Source organism: Malaya genurostris, chromosome 1 (assembly GCF_030247185.1).
Source record: "Malaya genurostris strain Urasoe2022 chromosome 1, Malgen_1.1, whole genome shotgun sequence".
In the NCBI taxonomy this organism is placed as follows: Eukaryota; Metazoa; Arthropoda; class Insecta; order Diptera; family Culicidae; genus Malaya; species Malaya genurostris.
The window spans coordinates 21,390,380-21,413,308 of NC_080570.1; the positions used below are offsets into that span (position 1 = coordinate 21,390,380).

Here is a 22,929-nt window from a genome sequence, read left to right on the forward strand (position 1 = left end):
TAGGGGGGTAAATCAAACATTCAGTCAAATTGCTCGGGTATTTGTTTGCAGGACGAATCACAACTGCACAGATGAAGCACGAGAGCAGTGGTGAAAGCGTTGGTTTTACTCGCTCGTAAATATGTATATAGAGTCTATTATAGAACCAAGCACTCAAAACAAACGAGAAATTGTAGCCCATGAGAATCACATCAATCTTTCGAATGTTTGAATTTTGGAAACAAACTCACCGAAAATACTGCGGTAGATTCATCTCACTACAATGTTCTGCCTGTTTTATAAGTTGAACCATATTGAATGTGAAAGCTTTGCGCAGTGGCGATATCGTAACCAGTGAGGTTTAACCGAGGTGCGATTATTGCTAGTTGAAAACATATTGAATTTCCATCACATGCGATAAACCATAGATTTAATCAGTAAAAATTTGAATATACGAGGGAAATACGCATTGTTTTGTTTGGGTGGAACCTTTATTACAATTGTTTCGGTTATCATGTGAGCTTGCTGACTTATATGTTAATTTTTTTTATCGTTGGATCGAAACTATTGGTTCTAATCTCGACTGGAAAATCAGATTGCTTCGACGACATTTTTTATTTCCTTTTTTTCGATTGAATTTCTAATTCTTGAAAAAATGAAGTTCCTACCACTTCTTCTTAAACACCATTTAGTTACCATTCTGAGTTTCCACGATTTGAAAAACCTTTTTTTATCAACCTAGTGATGTAATGATGCTTTTCTCATATTACTTACATTCTCAAAAACATCACTAGAAGATTCAATCAAGATTGTTTTTTTTTCAAACTTCAATAAAATCAAAAACTTTATCTGGGTACGTAAACTACCAGAACCTTTTCAATTTGTAAACAGTTATGTCAAGTTAGTATAGATTTAAATATGGCAACCCTGCACGCTATACAAAATTGAACAAAGCACGCTGTGTGCTAGGCGGTGGTGTTTTCTTCTTCCGTACCAGCTAGGCGGTGCACAGTGGTTCAAAAGCGCAATTTCACGCTCTTAATTGATAACTCATAGGATCGTGGTTTTTGAGGTACAGTATCTTAAGCAAAGTTGCTCAGAATGATAGACGCCATCTTTCGGCAAATTCTATTTATGTGATTAATCCCCCTAAAAGTGAGATAAACATTTTATTTTAGTTCAGAGCTAACATAGGGGCTAAGTCACTTTGACAAAGTTGTGCAGAAAGTTATTTCAAACAAGTTTGCTGAAGGTACTATTCCCGTAACTTGAGTGTAACTCAAGATATAATGTATTTTCTGAAAAGGGTGTCCAAAAATCAGTTATTGTAAGAAAACATATATATTTTCAATTTATCTGAGTTTTTCATGTTATACAAAATTTTTCATCTTTCATCACTACACAACTTTTTCGAACATACTATGCTGCTATCATTTCAGTTTAATGAAACAGAGCAATTTTTCATGTTTTTTTAAATAAAATTCTACCTTGTCTATTATCAAAAGGCGCAGGAAGGTGCAGATGAGACTGCTTACATATTAAACTACTTCAAAAGAGCTTTCATACCGTGGTTGAATTACTCGTCTGCGATCGTCTGCAGGCGAGATATGTTCTTTTCAAATATCCTTGTCCTGGACATTTTCAATGATAAGGTTCATTGTATTTCAGATCAGATTTCAGTATATATTTGTTTCCATGGAAACTCTTACAATAAAAGGTTTTTATGGACATCGAAGTCTACAAATAGAAAAGTTTAGTAATAATTACAGTCGGTTTTTTGAAAGTAACTGTCCGACGTTTCTTAAAAGTGAGATAAGAAGCCACGACTTTGAAAAAAGGCAATCACCATGTCAAATTACGTTATGTCATTTTTTGGTAAGTTTTTTTCTATAGAAAAGCTCTGTGGATAAATATCTTCTATTCATCAATTAAAATGGAGATCGATAAACGCTTGCTATATTGTACTGTTCATAATGATTAAGAAGTTTCTTTTATACAGATGTCGGGAGTATTATACACGCGAGCAATCCAGATCACTTACGAATCGGGATCCCATGAATTGGTAATTAGTTTCATTGGATCCTTTGGTTACAAATATTCGTGAATTGCCAAAACAGTCCAAGAAGAATCTGTCGAACGATGCTAAGAGTCTTTAAGCTGGTTAAGAACATTGCCAGCTATCTTAAAATAAATACAAATAACTAAAAAATGAGTTTTGATCATACTTTTCTCTACCAGAAGATGACATAACTTAATTCGATTTGATGATGACTTTTTTGAAAGTCGTGACAAAACAGTTACTAAACTATTCAATTTATAGACTTCAATGTGCACAACAAAATAATATTTTGTGGCAAGTACCATAGTAATGAATATATACTGAAATATGATCTGAAATACAAAGAACATATCTCGCCTGCAGACGATCGCAGACAAGTAATTCAACCACGGTATGAAAGCTCTTTTGAAGTAGTTTAATATGTAAGTAGTCTCATCGGCACCTTCCTGCGCCTTTTGATAATTGACAAGTTAGAATTTTAATAAGAAAACATGAAAAATTGCTCTGTTTCATTAAACTGAAATGATAGCAGCATAGTATGTTCGAAAAAGTTGTGTAGTTTTTAAAGATGAAAAATTTTGTATAACATGAAAAACTCAGATAAATTGAAAATATATATGTTTTCTTACAATAACTGATTTTTGGACACCCTTTTCAGAAAATACATTATATCTTGAGTTACACTCAAGTTACGGGAATAGTACCTTTAGCAAACTTGTTTGAAATAACTTTCTGCACAACTTTGTCGAAGTGACTTAGCCCCTATGTTGGCTCTGAGCTAAAATAAAATGTTTATCTCACTTTTAGGGGGATTAATCACATAAATAAAATTTGCCAAAAGATGGCGTCTATCATTCTGAGCAACTTTGCTTAAGATACTGTACCTAAAAAACCACGATCCTATGAGTTATCAATTAAGAGCGTGAAATTGCGCTTTTGAACCACTGTGCGGTGGTGTTTTCTTCTTCCGTACCAGCTCGTACCGATGCATACCGGGTTTGCATCATTTTGTATGACAGTTTGAAAGCTTCGACACTCATCGCACTCTAATTTCGGAACCGGAAGTCGGATCTGGATGAAATTGCACAGCATCTTTTAGGACACTGAGAGCTTAAATTTGAATCATAAAAATCGGTTTAACCGTTGCTAAGAAATCGAAGTGAGTTCGGGTTTTGAATCTTGTGTTCAACATTATCGGTGCGTTCGGAAGCGGAAATCGCGGACTAATAGTCACAAAGTGTCGACTAACGAACAAGATCTGCCAAATAAATGAATATACCAGCAAGTTTTTTTTTTTAATTTGCACCTCGTTTCGCCATCAGTTTTGAAAAAATACTAATGGAATTGAAAATTTTTCATTTATCGCGCTGTAACACCGGAACCGAGAGACGGATCTGGATAAACTTTTTGGGAACATTTTAAAGAATTTCCAGACCTTTTATTTGCATCTTAGTTTGAAAAAAATCAGTTAGAAAATTTCCGAGAAAATTGAAGACGCGTTTTCTCGTAGATTTGCACTTATTGCATCGTAATTCGGGAACCGGAAGTCGGATGAAGATAGAATTCAATAGCGACTAATGGGAGTATAAGCCCTTTCGTTTCAATCTAATTTTGTGAAAATCGGCCAAGCCATCTCTGAGAAAAGTGAGTGACATTTTTTTTCATTTTTTGGTGCATAGCTTTTAGAATGTTAAGTCGTGGCAAATCTCCACTGTCGTCTGTATTAAAGTGCTATAAGATTTCATTCGTATTTGCATACAAGGAATGTCTGACAAATAATAGAGCTGCCGCAAATACGATGAATTAGTGTTACTCGATATCAGCATTCTTTTTGAAACGAAACCAAATTCAGATTCGGATAGAAAAGTCAAAAATCATTGGGAATTATGTTTCGGCATTAGTAGTGTCTCGAATTTTTGGTTGCATATCGGAACTCTATTTCTCATTTGGAATAGAAGATCGGGAAGGACCATCGGGGCTACCCGACGAAGGCGTATTCGATAGGGAGAGTGGAAATGCTATCTTCCTACTGTTAACAATGTGCGGGCAATACTCACTACGGAAATCTCGATTTAGTACATTACAGTATTGAACCTAAATGCAAACTTTAAAACTTTGAAATTTACAGTGCGAAATAAAAGAGCCAGAACGCATTACGCAAGAAAAATTTAACTACGTCAGATAGAAGTCGTGAACCGGTTATGCCCTTTTAGATGTGAATTTCCGATCCCAAAGTGTCCTGACGTTGAGCTAGAGATTACTTCAAAAGATTTCACTATAACACTTAAATGGGGTTTCCAAAGTAAAATGTATGATTTGTATTCTGTAATTAAACGCCTTTTTTATATTCATCAGCTCGAATGATCACCCCCAATAATAACCATGCAATTTACGTCAGTCTTGTGGGTAATTCGACCGCCGTATTCAAAGACAAAAACAATTCGAAATATTCGTTTTCAATCGCTTCCCCTAAATTAGGTTCTAACCCAAACGAGCTGATTGCATATTATGAATCATGGGTTTGTCATCGCCCTTATTTAATATTCATTAGAATTACAGAATGAAATTTATGCGACATTCATAAAAACATCCTGTTTTCATGAGAAGATGATATGAAGTTATGTTTTAAACCTACGCCAAAAGTGAAATGCGTAGCTAATTTTCGAATTTGGATCCTGTTTCACCCAACGAATTGCGTATTATTCCATTTTCGGCAACTACATAAATTAATTGCCCAAGAAATGAAACGTATTTCCACGTTTTTCTTACAGCCAGAGAGTTAACTAAGCATCCAGAAATAGCTAGCAGCAAGATCAATGAACAACGATGCCGAGGTAGGAAAAATAGCAATCAATTTCTATTATCCATCCTATTGCGCGATGGAGATTGGTATGACGTCCCGCCTTACAAGGGACTGTTGCGCTCACATGAGATTTTTCTCTACTTTTCGCTAAACTTTTGGTTGTTTGGTGTTTGGAATGCTCCGTAAGGAAATCAGCTAGAACACTGGTATGACGCAATTCGACAAAACACCTGATGCGGAAAATGTATTTCCTGACTACCGTTGATAAATGAAATCCGATTCAGAAACAAATATTTTCATGGTCATAGAATGAAATCGGTAATCCATTGAACAGCACTGCATTTCGTTCCTCAGGGTACTCACCTCGGGCCATTGATATTTTCGATGTACCCAAATGATTCATAAAATGTAAGAAACTATCTTCGCTGACGATTTCAAACTTATCCATCTTATCTGAATTCATGACTTTTTGTAGTTACAGCTGGACATCTTTAAAAATTGGTGGTACATAAATAAATAGAACGATGGTTACACTATGAACAAAATTTTCAAATCACTTGGGTTTGTTTTTCGTGTGATGAAATGCGTTAACAGAACACTTTTCCTAGAAGCATCACATTATGCTCTGGCAATACTCCATAAACGAAAGTGAAATATTTCGCAGACTGATGAACGTAAATATGCTCCATGTGTAAAATCAATTTTCGATGACACTAAAAGCTTTAAGATCGAAACTGGCGTCGAAAGAAGAGTAAGTGCAAACAAAGTTCAAGGTGAAAGCAGTACCGAACCGTAATGATAAACAGAATTTGACAACTAAAACCCGAAAACGAAGTTTGCCTATGCGATAATGGACGAAGAAACTTATGTGCTGAAAGACTTTTAGCTGCTTCCCGGAATGTCTTTTTATAATGTCATGCAACGGAATGGCTTGGAGGAAAACTTCTGGACGAAAAAAAAGGCAGTTTCAAAAAAAAACATTTGGTTTGGCAGGTAATATCCCAAGTAGCAATCCGCAACTAGTTCTGATACGACAAAGTCCAAACTATGTTGCAACAAGAGCACGAACATGTTTTTTATGTTATACTGGTTAAAACAAGATGACAGCAGTGTTTCTTTATAACGTAAATATTAAACTAACTATCATTTGTAAGTTATCGTTACTTGATTCTAACATATCTTTAATCACAGCTATGTTTTTAGCTACTAGTTGATAAAAGGTTTATTTTCCGTTGCGAAACCATTATAAATACGTTAACGTATATGTGAATCGTTACTGTGAATTGATATAGCAACAACTTAGATATTATAAGATTATAACATATAATTTCTTCAGTAATTCAGATAGTTATCGTTAAGTTTTCCCAACGTTATGATAACTAAAATGCGAACAAAACAACCTTTGTTGACTTGAATATGGCGAACACAATATGGAGTCTCAAGAAGTGTCTGAAACGTAAATAAAACCAGGATATTACTTTTTTCAAAACTACTTTTTGCCGAAAATAGTGAAAGGCAGAAAAGTCATTTTTGTTTTATGCACTGTGATAAACACGAAGAAAATAATATAGGGATTGAACATCGATTGTGATAATATTATATTTCTCATGATATATGAATTTAAAATGATGAGAAATCACTCTACTTGGAATAATTTTGAGCATTCTGATCATAAGGTTATTTTGTTGTTTATTTTTTATGTCTTTATAAACAGATTTTGATTGAAGGCGCATAAAAAACAGTTAAGTAAAATTGAATTCCGCTCGACAATTTTTGGATCGTTGTGAAATTTGTACCTTGTATCAAGTTTGTGACTTAAAGTACTCTTCTGCTTTTTCATTGATGGTAGAAAAGTATTCTGGATTCATTCAATGTTTATAATGTCGATGGTGACTAAGTTTCAACTAGTTTACTTGGAAAAAAGTTATTTTCAAGTTATGAAAAGATAAGTTATTTCAGTATGGCATTACAACGTAACGACAACATATTTTTAGCCGACTTGACAACTAGTAGAAAATGCGCTTTTTGAGTCATGCAAGTGGTTAGATGTTAGTAACAATCACTCAAATATCTGGTTGCAAACTAGTCACAAACAAGCTAGCGTAACAAAAATTGTTACTTGGGATGCAGCTGTGGTCGAACAAGCACAAGCTTCATCACTCCCGGAACGGTAAACAACGAAATATACCGTAAAGAATGTCTAAATAAGCGATTGCTACGCAGCCATGACACCAGCTCGCTATTCTGGCCTGATTTGACATCTTGTCACTAGACCCAAGATGTTTTGGAATGGTATAAAGCGGAGTCCATGTCGAATCGAAAGAGACGAATCCGTTTAATTGCTCGAAGTTGCGACCTATCGAGCGGTATTAGGCTCTCGTGAAGAAAGAACTCTCTCGATATAAACAACAAGCTGCATCTATAGCAAAATCTTGGACAAAGCGATTCCAGCGAAGTCTTCATAGACTTCGTCGCGTATAACCACGTGCCTCGCACTGCGTATTACATTTCTCTCCAGGCTCTCTCGCATGTGCGCAAAATTACTCTCGATGGGCCGGGTAGCCAAGAAAGTTTTGATATTTTCGGTTACAAGTTTGACTACATCACATAAAATCCAATAAAGCTACCGCTTGTTTGGCAGCCTTGCTGAGCCGATTTTATTTCTCTCTCATTTTTCGTTACGTTACCAGGAAACTGAAGCAGAAAAAATGGCTCGTCTATAGAAATCGACTTACCTTCACAAAAATAACATTCATTTCATTTTTATCGCGACAACGTATATGTTTTTATGTACTAATCGCATCTAAATTAAATTATCTAGACATTCTCAGGATAGATTTTTGATCCATGCTTTTGAAGGCGAGATATTCAATGAACAAGTTGAAAGACGGCGTTTTCAGCTATGCAATTTTTCCTTCAGAAAAAATACTTCCGACCACTAAAGTCAATGAATCATTCTAAAATTTTCACAGAATAATCTAAACTAATTTTCTAAGAGATTGTCAGTTGGCTTTTTTTTATATTCGTCACCGTTTCTGAGAAAATCAGATTAAAAGCGTGAAAATAGCCTTGTAAATCACCCTAAAACACACTGGCCTTAGACCTAAATGGCTGGAGTAAATTCAAACGTTCGTAGTTTCTTCATGCAACCAAAATCAGTTACTGTAACTAGTTTCAAGATGTTAATCAATAAACGATAGGCACATCCGTCATGTCTTTCCCATTTTAAAATAGGACATGTTTACAATTCAACGTAAAAAAGCAAAAAAACAAATCAAATGAGATTTACAACAACGCGATCTATTTTTTCTTAAAAGGATTCTGAGTGCTAAGCATCTTTCGTGGAGTAACCAGAAAAATAATGAATAATGAACTCTCCGTTGGTTTCTAGCCAGTTTTATTTCCAAATAGCCCCACTAGTTTATCTGGTATGAGAAATCCTTCTACAATTAATCTGATTCATTCAGGATTTCAAAAAAAACAATGACTGGCTCAAGGTGACATCACTGGAATAAACTCTGATGGAATTAGGACAATCATTAGCAAATTTAAAAACATGTAGACTCGAAATAATTTTTAGTGTTATTAAAAAAATGGATTGCTCAACATAGAACCTGTATAGGACAATACATTATTTCAACACTTTTACCGAACCTCTCACTCAAACGCAAAATTTGGTATAGTCTCCTACTTTTTACACGTTGAAAAAAATCATGATGCTAACAACTGTTACTCATATTTGAGCTAGTAATATTTCCCGGTTTTTCACTGAAGTTCCTCACATTTTCCCAATTTTCCTGGTCACTTGCCACCTTGAAATTTATTTTATACCAGGTTTAATCTGTCCGAACTTTGTCGCTAGCAAACTTTAAAACGATTTGAAGATCTTGAAGATTTTATCTAAAATCAGCCTAGAATCAAATTGATCTCCCCTTCACTGCAAAACAAGTGGTTAGTTATACTGAAGATGTGTGCAAAGTTTCATCCAAATCGGAGCAAATCCTTCCTGATATCGCCTCTTTCTCTGCTGGTAATTTCTTGAATTTCTCGATACAAAATCAAAAAATCCTCAAACTGTAAAATTCACAAAAAATTCGGCTACAATACTAAAAATAATTTAAATGTGATTTTCGCCTTTCTCTACAGAAAGGTAATAGAATTGCTGGAGAAACCGATTTTCGATCGGAGCTATCCCTAGTGTTATAAAACATTCGACTCAGCTCGACGAGATCGGAAAATCTCGGATCTGTGTGTACGTGTTTGTGGGCATCTATCGAAGATTTATTTTATACCGATTTTGATGCACTCAGGCTTGTTTGAAAGCTACTATTTAAATGTGAATTGAGTTCGAAGATTACGGAACAATCAGTAATCAGAAGGAGCAATGTCAGGAGAATACGGCGGGTGCGGCAAATTTCCCACTTAAGCGTTTCCAAATGTTTTTCCACGACTTCTGCGACATTAGGGCCAAGCGTTGTCATACAGGAAAATAACGCTATCATGTGTATTCTTCTCGTAACGCATCAATTGCAGCCTATACTGATGACCCGTTATAGTAATGATCATGAACTTAGCAAGGCACCTTTCGCCGATGATAACGCAAATAGGTGAATAACCGAACTAATTTGTACTTCCAACATCATTCGCCTGTTTTGAAAGCTAGTCCTGTTTCGTAGCTGCCTTTTCCTTTTTCATATTTTTAACAACGAATACTCAATTGAACACATCTTCCGACAACACCACCAAAAATTTACCAACTGTAGCGCGATGTTCGCCTAATTATTTTACTGAAAAAGCTGCATCGTGAAAAAGCAATCTGAACAAAAACCTACACAGAACGCAGATATTTCCACTCATAAATAAATCACCATTTTTAAGGCTTCGGTAGGGCGACGAGCACACGTGTGAAGCGATATGAATTTTTCATGAGGTAAAAAATTGATTCAATTAAGGATTAAAAATTGCCCTCCTCGTAGGTGGACGGACGAACCGGCTAAAGAACAGGCTACAGGACCTGCACCTTTGGAGGTTTTTTTGCAGACAATGAAAGAACAAAACCGCATATCACGAACTGAAAATCTTTTTCCATGCATTTAAGCTGTTCATTGTGCGGCTTACATAAATTGAATAAACATTCAAATTTCAAGATAAAAAGGCGTTCATCCGCATTGATCGGATTATGCAGGCGAATAAAACAAATTGCATTTTCTGTAAATGACAGCAGTATGTTGTTGAGAACTTGTCACGGGCAGAAAAAAACAACAAACAACTCAATTTCCATGAGTACATGCGACTGTAAAAATATTGTTCGTTACGCAAGTCCAACTGATATGCGGGAAAACGGTTAGTGCGAAATAAGATTAAATTGTTACGATCAAATGAATCGAAAATACGAAAATACCCACTCGTTTCCGCTTATTGTACAGTAAATCGCGCGGAAGCGGCTGGAATTCGGTTAAATACTTGCTCGATTATCCAGTGACTGCCATTCGAGTGGGAGTTTATCAGGATTTCAAATTAGGCAAATATTCACATCACCAACGTATTCCGGTATGCAATGCATTCTGTTAGCATCGTAACCTAACTAACCAGTGAGGGCTTGGGCAGAGCTAAATTCGCACGAACATTTTCCTATTTACATTCGTCGTGTAAACTCCAACAGGCAGTCAGAAAATCAATTACCAAACTGATTCTATTTAATCGTTATGATCAAATCTGTTCACACGATACCGTCAACCGGTGAGGTTCAAAACAAGCGGAAAATGCGGAAATCCACCGGTGGCATGGTACTCGGACGAACGAAGCGACCATGTAATCTGTGCAAATGGTGCAATCCATCCAGTTAACTGAACACTATCCGATCATTAGTAATTGTCGTCATCAATCGTGACACCGGGTTGGTTGTCCGAGAATTCGGACATGCGTACATTTTTAGAGATATATCATCTATCAGAGTGATTGGAACTGGATCAAATAAAGTTTATTGCTATGTAATTGATGCAGAATAACAAATTATTGCTTCTTATCATCGAGTTCGGTTCTTGTGATATGTGTGCACGCTTTGGCTGCTATAGTTGAAGAAATGACCTTAGAAGCTGGCAGTTTTTCGAAAATTAATCCATTCTTTCATTTCTTCTATATTCTTCACTACTTTAGGTTGTTTCCGAAAGTTTTTATTATGAAGGAGCCATAATGACCCAGTATTTTTCGATTGAGCGCAGTTCTTCGTATAGTGGCATGACGCAAAATCCGCTCAGATGATCGTCGGATCGTCGTCAGCCTTCAGAACAGGGAGAAGTCGCTTTTGGAAACACTCTTCCAAATACACCTATCCATTCGTGATGCTTGAGGTAACGAAAGGTGTTCTCCGCGTTCCGCAAATACAAATCGCTTGCCAAATCAAGAGCTTATGGACGAACTTCAACATCTTCTGGATCCGGAGGATCTCGGGATCAGCACATTTATCCTTGGCAGTCACACAGCAGTTCCTGGAATCTGGTTGAGGTCCACTTTCACATATGTTTCGTCATTTCTCCGGCACCGATGTGGATTCGTTAAGTTATGATCGCACAACTTCCGGACACTGCTTTATGGCTACCGTTTTCTGTTTCTTGTCACGTACGTTGTCCAGCTCTTTTGTTCTTTTTTTTTCACATGGTGAAACGCATTCACGCACAGAGTGTGGGAGTCTCCACAGGACTACCGCTGTATAATTGGAACTACTCACTAAAACACATTGGATCTCCAACCATACCTCCCCGGAACTACCGTTAGGTATTACTTCGGGGTGGAAGGCTATCGGTGCTCAAAGCACCCTTCCCGGCCTTATGCATCGTCATGGACGTCTGCATCATTCTCTCCTACTTTTGGACCATTTATCTCTCGACTTTGAGGCCACTCGTTTCGGTCCAGTGGATCGACCAGGAGGATGTCGAGGTCGGTCCGACGATTCCGGTTGGAGCATGGCTTCCGGTTCGCTGGCGCCTCGACGACCTCTACGTCTACGTTACTACTCGACTAATCCCCGACGATGAATCTAGTCTACACCGACGGAAAAGTTCCCCAACGATTGAACTTGAAAGTGAAGTGAGCACACGAAATCTGAGATTCCTATCCGTATCATATATCGTAAATCTGTGGAATTTTACTTCTAGAACCAATAAATAGTATGGATTGTTTCTAACCTATTCAGCACATCTATCGAGCGGTTTTTTTTCGCAGAACACAAAGATTAAGGGTTAGTGTAGAAGATAAATCGCCTTTTGCTATTGCCTTGTACACTACGCATCGTCTGCTAGGTCAAGTTTCGCCTCAGAATGTAGTCTTCTATTTCGAAAACTTGAAAGAGTTATAAAGTTTATTTCATAGACAACTGTCAAGCTAGCATCAGAATCAGTTCTAGATTTTCTGCGCGTAACATTACCAGAATTTTTAAATCCAAAAAACAACACCTTTATTACCTACTGAACATACAGAGTAATAAATTTCTGCTTCGATAGGATTTCTGAGTACCGAAAATAGAATTCAAACTAAAAATAAATCATAAAAATAGTTTAGTACTGAAAGGCTCCAAACAAACAGGCGACGGACGACAACGTACCGAATATGAAGGATGAATTTCCTCTAGCAGATCCACATGTGGCATGTGGCCGGTCCACAAAATAAGATTTCAGATCACGTTGAAATTTTATTAGTATTATTTAATTGTGAAACGTTTTTCGTAACACACACACGAACGTGTACGTGAGTGCCAGCAAATTCACACAAAAGCAGTGACCCAAAGGTAAAAACAAACTTCGGTCGTACCACCGAAAAACCAGTACCGAAGGCGCTCCCTGCCTTTTGTGGGTGTGTAATAAGCTTTCCTCTACAACCAATCCACAATAGAAACAAAGAACGTAGCCTTTGGCTATACCTGAGGTGGATAAATAATCGCGACATCCAATTTGAAGCATTCGTGCGAAGTGACCACACACACATTTATTTTTGTCAGACGAAAAATTCCAGCCAGTCCTGCAGACAGTCGGATTAATATTTATTTGTTTGCCTCACTTTATCGCATACGTAAATCCATAATCACGGGAAAACATTTTATTCTTATTGGAACGCAAAATCGATTGAACGAATAACAAGTGGATCCGAGCCGAGAGCAGTGGCAAAAAAAATTATTACACATTCGTTTATGTTACCAAAAACATAAAACTTGATTAACTTGGCGATCTTTGCCGAATACAATCCTGGTCCTTTCAATCATATAAAGTATACTTTAGTTTATGATAATAATTTGGCTGAAACTATTTCAGAGTGTTATGTTTACGCCGGTTGAATTTTAACAGAAACCGATAACTAAGTTGTATATTGGTAGAAGAAAATGGATAAATTCGTGCGTACTTTGTTTGCAGATGGCGATGATCTCAGAAATTGAATGTATAAATCATGATTAATTTCATTTACAAGAAGCTAAGGTACTTGCATTACACCGAGATGCATTTGATCTTTAGCAACATTTCAAGTTCTTAATGCGATGGTCGAATGGAGACACTGTTTAAAGTCAAACAACGATTGTATTTCTTCGTCCCTTTGTTTTTTGGTATTATCAAATTTTCAATTTCGTTTAATAGAAACACACATTTTTTTGCCAAAATTCGTTTTTATTATTCAACATAATTGCCATCAGAGGCGATACAGCGATTATAGCGATCTTCCAACTTTTAGATACCATTTTTGTAGTACGATTTGTCCTTTGCCTCAAAATAGGCCTCAGTTTCAGCGATTACCTCTTCATTGCTTCTAAATTTTTGACCAGCGAGCATTCTCTTGAGGTCTGAGAACAGGAAAACGTCACTGGGGGCCAAATCTGGAGAATACGGTGGATGAGGGAGCAATTCGAAGCCCAATTCGTTCAATTTCAGCATGGTTTTCATCGACTTGTGACACGGTGCATTGTCTTGATGAAACAAAACTTTTTTCTTCTTCAAATGAGGCCGTTTTTTGAAATTTCGTCCTTCAAACGCTCTAATAACGCTATATAATAGTCACTGTTGATGGTTTTTCTCTTTTCAAGGTAGTCGATGAAAATTATACCATGCGAATCCCAAAATACAGACGCCATAACCTTACCGGCCGATTGTTGAGTCTTTCCACGCTTTGGGTTCGGTTCATCGCGTGCAGTCCACTCAGCTGACTGTCGATTGGACTCCGGAGTGAAGTGATGGAGCCATGTTTCGTCCATTGTTATATATCGACGAAAAAAATCGGTTTTATTTCAATATAACAGCTCCAAACACTGCTCAGAATCATCAATTCGTTGTTGTTTTTGATCGATTGTGAGCTCACGCGGCACCCATTTTGCACAAAGCTTTCTCATATCCAAATATTCGTGAATAATATGTCCAACACGTTCCTTTGATATCTTTAGGGTGTCAGCTATCTCGATCAACTTCACTTTACGGTCATTGAAAATCATTTTGTGGATTTTTTTCACGTTTTCATCGGTAACAGCCTCTTTTGGACGTCCACTGCGTTCATCGTCTTCGGTGCTCATATGACCAGTACGAAATTTTGCAAACCACTTACGAATTGTTGCTTCGCCTGGTGCAGAGTCTGGATAACACTCATCAAGCCATTTTTTGATATCGGCGGCACTTTTTTTCATCTAAAAGTAGTGTTTCATCAACACACGAAATTCCTTTTTTTCCATTTTTTTCACAATAACAAAAGTAGCTTCACTCAAAATGCAATATCTCACAAACTAATAATCAGACAGCTGTCAAATTTATACACGTATCTTTTGAAGGTTGGTACTAACTGAAAATGGTATGGACTTAATTCTAGTGGCACCTTCTCATAGAAACGATACGAACTTTTCAGCCGATCTGTTAACAGCTTCCTTTTTACTTTGTAATGCAAGAAAAATGCCAAGAACCAAACGAAGGCAAATAGTAAACTATCTTCTTTGGCACAATCATTATATTCTCATGATTGCAATTTGTTAACTCCAGAATGAGCATGAAGATGAGATAAGTCCACTCTTTTCTGCTAGGTGATTTGAATAGTTTCAATGTTTACATTTTGTTCTTGCAACTGTATTCACTTCAGCACACAAATATTATTATTTCATTCCTCTCTACTCACAAATACTATTACTATATGAAAAAGTATTGTTTCACCAATACTTTTACATTTTTTTTACATTACCTTGGCTTCTGTCCACCGTCACCTTAAGCACTCAAAATTTATCCGGGGGTAGTTGTCAATTTCTCAGGCGAAACGACATAACATGGAATTTCATCCGGGTTTGCATGACACAAGATCAGAGCATACCAATTAAAGCTTCAAATCGTTTCATGGCACTTTTTGTCTTGCTGTTTAGCAACAACCTACCTCTAGCATGCTACGCGTAGGACTGAAACGTTAGTCATAATTTCGCTTCTATTTATAGATTCACTTGCTTCCAACAGTTTCGCTTTTGCATCGATTGACCAATCAGAGCGATGCTTTCCCATTGATATATCGCTTACTCCTTCAAAACAGTCGTCTATGGCAGGGAAATCCGGTATATCGGAGATTTTCAGCAGACAACATAGGACACTGCTCGCTACTAATCAAAATTTGATTCATTTATAATTGAAAATACGTGGCTTGATACATTTTAATCGAATCTTAGAAATATTTCCAATCAAATAATGAAATAATAATTATAATTGATACAAAATATACTGAGCAGTAAGTGTTTAAAACCTGATCACATTTCTACGTGTATTTTTCCTTGAGTTTCTGATTCGCACCCCTATATAGAAAATAAAGATGTGTTCCTTATAAAAAATGAGGATACTTGTGCATTTTCACAACTTGTTAGAAATTACCCATGAAATAAATATTGAAGCTGTTCATAATTAGTTTCGATTATTACTGGATAGACGAATACAATACGCGTAAGTAAAATTAAACGAAATATGTTTCATATTGGGTTCATATTCTACGGGTTTCATAGGTTGATATGCTAACGCAACGCAAGTGCTGCATAAATTACCTCAACGTCAGCGATTCGCCGCTAGCGGACGAGTGGCCCCTTCCCCGCGTTACCATCTCGCCCAGAACATCCAGAATCTCCGTTCGGTTAAGCTGTCCAATCACGGTCTGATTGAACTCGGAAGACCACGGATAGCGCTGAAGCGTGGCTTGTGTGCAGTTGATCAATCGCTCCAGCTCCACCGTTTCACTCATTCTGTGATTCGCTTCCGTTCGAATCAATCACACACAAAAAAGAAGTACCACTACTATATAATACACCACTACAAATCACTTATGCCTATCACAGCAAGTAGCCATAAATTATCACATCAAGTTAACATTTTTCCTTTATGCTCCGAGTCGATCACAGCGGACGCTGCCTGCTTTCACGGATGAGATACACTGTGCCAACGAAATCCACTTGTCGACTACTACTACTAACCTTGGGCGGCCAGGAAACACTAGACACCAACACAACACATGCGATATCCAATGTCGCTAAAAGATTGATGAGCCAGCCGGATGGATGCTGGATATTTTTTTATGTAACACCGACGACGTATTCGTTACGTATTAGCTTCTCCCGTAGAAATTTGACCTTTTTTCATAGCTTCAGTTATACGATCTGGAAAGCTCATTGACGAAGCAGCGGAAAGGGATGATGATTATCTCCGTTGGCTGAAACGAGAGAACAAGCGGTACGTTGTATAAGTTTGATTTTTATTAATGCGATAAAAATTGAATTTGACGGGACTGTGTCATATTGGAACGGATTAGATCTGTGACTTGTTTAATATATTATCCTACAAAAACTGCTAAGAGTATTTCAAGTTCTGTTCTAACGGTAATGAGCCATCGGCTGATTCCTTTTTGATAAATGTTGGAGAAAGAAAACCTCGATTTATTAAAGGAAAAAGATCCACAGGCGGAACTATCTCACTTTCCGTGCTCCCAACATTGATTTATGACCGACATAAACTTGCTAAAAATACGAAGCTTTCATTCTTGTGAATATTCTAGTAGCCAACAACCGTAGACTAAACGATCTCTCGTATGCGGGCAGCCATATGGCCTCTGCATGTGGGATAGCATCTCTACGAAAGTGATGTATGTTGCCAAATGTTGTAACCTGTTTGCGTAATGGATGTGTGCTTCACACATACGTTCATTTTAGAAGGATGTAGGCCATTCTGCCTCTGTCCCGTCGTTCATCAGGAGATTTTCCTGGTCTGAGCAAAACTGAAAGGAAGTTTGCTGCAACAAGCGGAACTTTCGATTAGATCTGGTTTCATTTCAGAAAGTACATCTCACCAAACTAGTCCGGTTTCAGAACATATATTTGTATGTACGATTCAGACGATCCGGCTCCTTCCGTCACAGTCAACCTCCGTCACCGTCTTCGTCAACATTAATTACATGCATTCTTATGGAGCCATTCACACGTAACGTCATCGTCACGGAACGTCTTGACGGACGAATCGTGTGAACGTTCCGGTAATGAAAGTATTATACTAATTTTGACGGAGGCTGACGTTCCGGTGACGGTGACGGAAGAAGGCGGATCGTCTGAATCGTGCATAATTTGGAGTTCACCAGAATGGATTTTCCTGATTGGTGCACAACAGTTGCCCTACAACCCATTGAAAAGCAGTGCCAGTGATATTGCAGCAATGACTCACCAAGATTCTGTTACATGTACTCTTCATATGTTACATGAGTAAATCAAATAACATATTTTGATTGTAACTCATTGCTTCTGTACGATATGCGAATGAAAATCTTCAACAGCAACTCTTTTTTTGCATCGTATTACTGGTTGAAGAACATAAACATTGCACTACTAGCTTTGTTTAGTTGAATTACATTAATGGAAAGATATGAAATTTTGATATCTCATCTACTAAACGGAAGGACGACGACTGATTCGCTTTATCCATAGCTATCGAGTAAATTTAGGCGGGTATGATGTCTTGGATTCGATCAAGCAAGTGATACGATCAACGTTCAAGTTCAGCAAGTGGTTCGTTCACGTTCCCTTTACAAGGGACAGCTCTATGAGAATGATCGAACTGTTAACGTAGGACTACCGAACTGTTGTGAAAATTGCTACGTGAATTTTTGTTCAGACCATCAAACAGGGGTTCAGGCTATCGTCAATACCCACAAAAGGAATTTAACATCAAGAATGTTTCGCTTCTATTGAAAAAAAACCCCTGCCAAATTTAGATAAATGACGGCTCAAAATTTTATCACTCTTCACTGTGTAATGTCACAAACGCAAGTCGGATCCGAACCAATGTAGGATGCCAAAGAATCTGCTAAAACCATTCAGGGTAAAAACAGACGGGAATAATTCACTCCAGGAAGAACGATGAGTTCCCATGACTAGTATTCCCCACCACATTGCGTGAGAAACGATAAAACATTTCAGCTCACCATGCACAGAGTGTACGGAGAACCAAAAACCCGGATACGTAGTTGCATCAATGCGGGGAAAGTTCCATATCAGATGCAATAAGTATGCAATTGCTCTTACACAAACCACAAAAATAATAGTGTCCAGTCGGAGCTCTGACCACAATCCTGTAATGATGCTTGAAAAAATGCAATGAACTTTTTAACAGTCCCACCAAAAGCTTTGCTTTGCTGAACCAACAAACAAACGAGAATGATTATGAATGATATCGCACCTCGCTTGGCAACGTGACGAACTAACACCATAAACAACTAAGCACTGTATGAGAGCAAATAAACAGAAATTAATTTACTATTGATGGCCTTAGCTCTACTGGAATTCATATAATATAAAGAATGTGAAGTCATCGCTCCGTGAAGACCGGTCATATAGCAAATATGCCGAAAAATAGACATATTTTCTGGCTATGTCCTAAATTAGTCAGTCTAACTGTGACACGGAGTTTCGAGCTCCGCAAGGTCAACGCTCACAAATGTTCCGTTTACGACTGCTCCTTTTAGGCTCCTGCAGTCATTCAGTCATCGGCACGGAAATACACCTTTTAGTGGCCTTTTACGAAATGGAACAGAAAACCAGTGAATCAATTCTTGGTTGAAATAATTTCGCTGGATATCACACGAAAACCGCGTAACTTCGGAAATCTGCATAAAATGAAACCGCATAAAGATTTCATCGTATCGACTCTGAGACTTGAGCAATTTTGAGATTTCCGAGGTCGAAATTTTTTTCATGCCAAGTGTTTTAGAATTGTTAATAACTAATTCTAAGACATTCGGCATCAAAAATTAAATTTTCGATTTCAAAACCCCTTTCAGAGTCCCAGAGTCGATATTTACAATAACAGCAAATCTCGATGTTTCATGTAATTCTTAGACATTTGGCATAAAAAAATATTTTCACTTTCAAAATCTCCAAAATTTTCGAAGTTCCAGAGTGTCGACATTTTTCAAAAATATCTCGACGTTTCATGCAATTCTACGACTTTTGGCATATAAATTTTTTTTTCGATTTCGGAAAATTTTATCGATTTTTCAAAATCAAAAATTTACAAACTTTAATCACCGGGCTTACCCATATCCGATTCAGCTCAAATTTTACATAGGGACTTTTTTGTGGTGTCTAAACTTTTGAGCACTACCACTTTACGAAATTAGAGATGACCCCTAAATATTGACAAACTAATAAATATAGAAAGAGAGATTGCTCAACTCGATGAAATGTGTCGATTAGTAGATTATTTTACCGATAACTCGACTTTCAATCAACAAACTGTGATCAATTCAGATACAATATCTTTACTTCGACTGTAAGAAGCAATACCTTAGAAGAAATAGTTCGAGAACTGTTCAATGCTTTCCAGAAGTACCCAGAAGCGACAAAAAGGAAGAAAGAATCGGTACCGAAATTTTATAAGGCTTGTAATGAGATTTCAACAAAAACAAGAGACATAGAATTTGTTGACAAACTATCACTGGTTCTACAACTCAAAACATAAGAAATCACGCAATAATCGTTCTGCCGTATTTCGAGAAAAATGAGAATTGATGTCCAGCGATGAAATGATGAAATATGCGGGAAAATGTTCATAATCAGTAATCGGCTTATTTAAAAATCTTACGTTTAGTTTTAGATTATTTAAAAAACATTTTTTGTTAACAGTACCGGTCAAATTATTGTATCGTTCACATAACTAACAATAATGCCCATGCAATGCATGAGTTCATTGTTTAAATCCGTCGAATAATACTTGGTAACTTGAAGCCCTCGATATTGACTCATTGATTTAAGTCGAGTTGAACAGAAAAAACTACAAGGATAACCCTGCCGTACGTGATAGCCCTCTTAAAATTCAGCACTCGGAATTAGTAATAAGCTGGGACAAGTCTTTAGGATCATAATTACTTTTGTTTGAGCACTACTTTTATCTCTCGCTTTGACTCATTCTAACTCATTACAAAAAGACAAATCTTGTGAACTGACAGCTGCACTGAATTGTAAGGAATCCGATGTTTTATTTAAATCCTAGCTGTAATATAGGAATCATTTTTTTGGTAGCATTCATTGCATCAAGGAACAAAGAAGAATGTGGGAGCATTTGTTTCTCATAGATTTCATTTCCGATACCGAAAATCGTTTCAACCAGAGCTGATTGGCAACCGTAAATCTGTTGCTTGATACTTAATAGCGTAAAATTTGGTAACTGAACCTTCCAATATACGTACAAAAATCACATCACTCCCGGATGCATCCAACAGAAAAACTAGAATGAGAAAGTTTTCCTTTTTTTTGTTAAACAACAACCCTATTACTGTTCCATATTAGACACGAAATCATCAGTGAATTAGATTAAAACTGGCTTATTATAAAAGTTCACATTGTACGCGTTGAGAACTGAACCATAGAAAAAAAACTTACCAGAGCCATTGGTCACCGACAGGAACAACTACTGCACAACACTTGAATAGATAATTACATTTATTTTAAAAACTCAGTTCTCAAAGATTTCTACATAGAAGCAATAATTTTAGAATTGTTTCATTTATTATCACCGTTTTAAGAAATGGATAACGCATTTAACGAGGAATTGTTTAAATCCGTCGAATAATACTTGGTAACTTGAAGGCCTCGATATTGACTCATTGATTTAAGTCGAGTTGAACAGAAAAAACTACAAGGATCAGCCCCATGGGGTTGTTCGAGCCGTTGATGTGGAACATGGCAACCCAAATTTCTAATGATCTACAATCAAAAAGGTCAATCAATCCGAACCAACACCGAACATCATTTGTCTTGATTTGCATTTGTTTTATGACCGACGAAATTACACCATTATCCCAAATATATGCAATTATATCTTTGTACATACTTGCGATTTCGATAATTAAGCTTCTCTTCGCCAAGCTTGTGTTCAAGTTTTTTATGCAAGCAGTTTTTTAGCGTTAAGTTTCTCTACCATTCTGCGATTTCGGTTAAAGCGATAAACTATTTCTCATTATCAATCGAGTTTATCTAATATAAATTAGAAATTAATCTTAAGCACTCAAAATTTATCCAGGGGTAGTTGTCAATTTCTCATGGGGAAACGACATACCATGGAATTCCGAGCTTGCATGACACAAAATCAGAGCATACCAATTAAGGGCTGAGGCCAGTGTGTTTTAGGGCGTTTTAAAGGGCTATTTCCACGCTTCAAATCTGATTTTCTCAGAAACGGTGACGAATATAAAAAACCCAACAGACAATCTCTTAGAAATTTGGTTTAGATTATTCTGTGAAAATTTTAGAATGATTGTTTGACTTTAGCGGTTAGGAAAGTCTTTTTTCTGAAGGAAGAGTTGCATAGCTGAAAATGGAAACTTTCAACTTGTTCATTGCAAAACTCGCCTTCAAAAGCATGGATCGAAAAGCTATCCTGACAATGTCAAGATAATTTAGTTTAGATGCGATTAGTGCATAAAAATATATATGTTGTCGCGATGAAAATTAAGTGAAATTTATTTTTGTGGAGGTAAGTCGATTTCTATGTCGGCGCCATTTTAGTTCCCTGGTAACGTAACGAAACATGAGAGAGAAATAAAATCGGCTCATCAAGGCTGCCAAACAAGCGGTAGCTTTATTGGATTTTATGTGATGTAGTCAAACTTGTAACCGAAAATATCAAAACTTTCTTGGCCACCCGGCCACATCGAGAGTCATTTTACACATTTACGAGAGAGCATGAAGAGAAATGTAATACGCACAGCGAGCGACACGGTTTTACGCTAACAACTGGCCTCAGCCCTTAGCTTCAAATCGTTTTATGGCACGTTTTTGTCTTGCTGTCTAGCAACAACCTACCTCTAGCATGCTAGGACTGAAACGTTAGCTTTAATTTCGCTTCTATTTATAGATTCGCGTGCTTCCAACAGCTTCGCTTTTGCATCGATTGACCAATCAGAGCGATGCTTTCTCTTTGATGCATCGCTTACTCCTTCAAAACCGTCGACTATGGCAGGGAAATCCAGTATGCTGGAGATTTTTTGCAGACAAATAGGACACTGCTAGCTATTAATCAACATTTCAATGATATACAATTCAAAATACATGGCTATGAACATTCAAATCAATACGTAGAAATATTTCCTATCAAATGATGAAATAATATTAATAATTGATACAAAACAGACTAAGATGTAAGTGTTTAAAACCTGACCACATTTCTACGTGTAGTTTGTGATTTGCACCCCTAATAAAGATGTGTTCCACATCAAAAAATCTTTTTTTTGCATTAGAAATGTAGTCTATAGCTTTAGTGAAATTCGTCCTATCCATTTTAAATTTTTCCATAATGTATTCAATATTCTGTTTAAAACGTAAATAAAACTAAAGCGCTTTGAATCGGTTCTCCTCCATCATAAGAAATAAAATGGAGGCACATGGTTATCTATAGAAAAAAAAATACCAGCAATAAACTAGTGTATTATACAATCTAATACAAGAATGGTTTTATCCTGATAAAGATATTTTCAACACAAAACGAAGTTGAATATATAAAAAAATGAATTTTTCTACAACAAATGCTAACAGTTCCACCATAAGATTTTTTTTTCTCACAGCATC

At 36.9% G+C, this 22,929-nt stretch overlaps 1 protein-coding gene and 1 non-coding gene across 3 annotated transcripts in view; one reads left to right on the forward strand and one right to left on the reverse strand.

Annotated features, from left to right (window-relative positions):
• Nucleotides 1-22,929, reverse strand: part of LOC131434481 (tachykinin-like peptides receptor 86C) — a 226,124-nt gene that overhangs the window by 194,617 nt on the left and 8,578 nt on the right. For both annotated transcript variants that reach the window (XM_058601236.1, XM_058601227.1), the window contains one exon: nucleotides 15,874-16,532. In XM_058601236.1, coding sequence (XP_058457219.1) covers nucleotides 15,874-16,067 — 194 coding nt within the window. In that variant the 5' untranslated portion in view covers nucleotides 16,068-16,532. The remainder of the gene's footprint in view (nucleotides 1-15,873; nucleotides 16,533-22,929) is intronic.
• Nucleotides 305-448, forward strand: LOC131426783 (U4 spliceosomal RNA). The gene has a single exon (XR_009229199.1). It is a non-coding gene; the product is annotated as a U4 spliceosomal RNA (small nuclear RNA).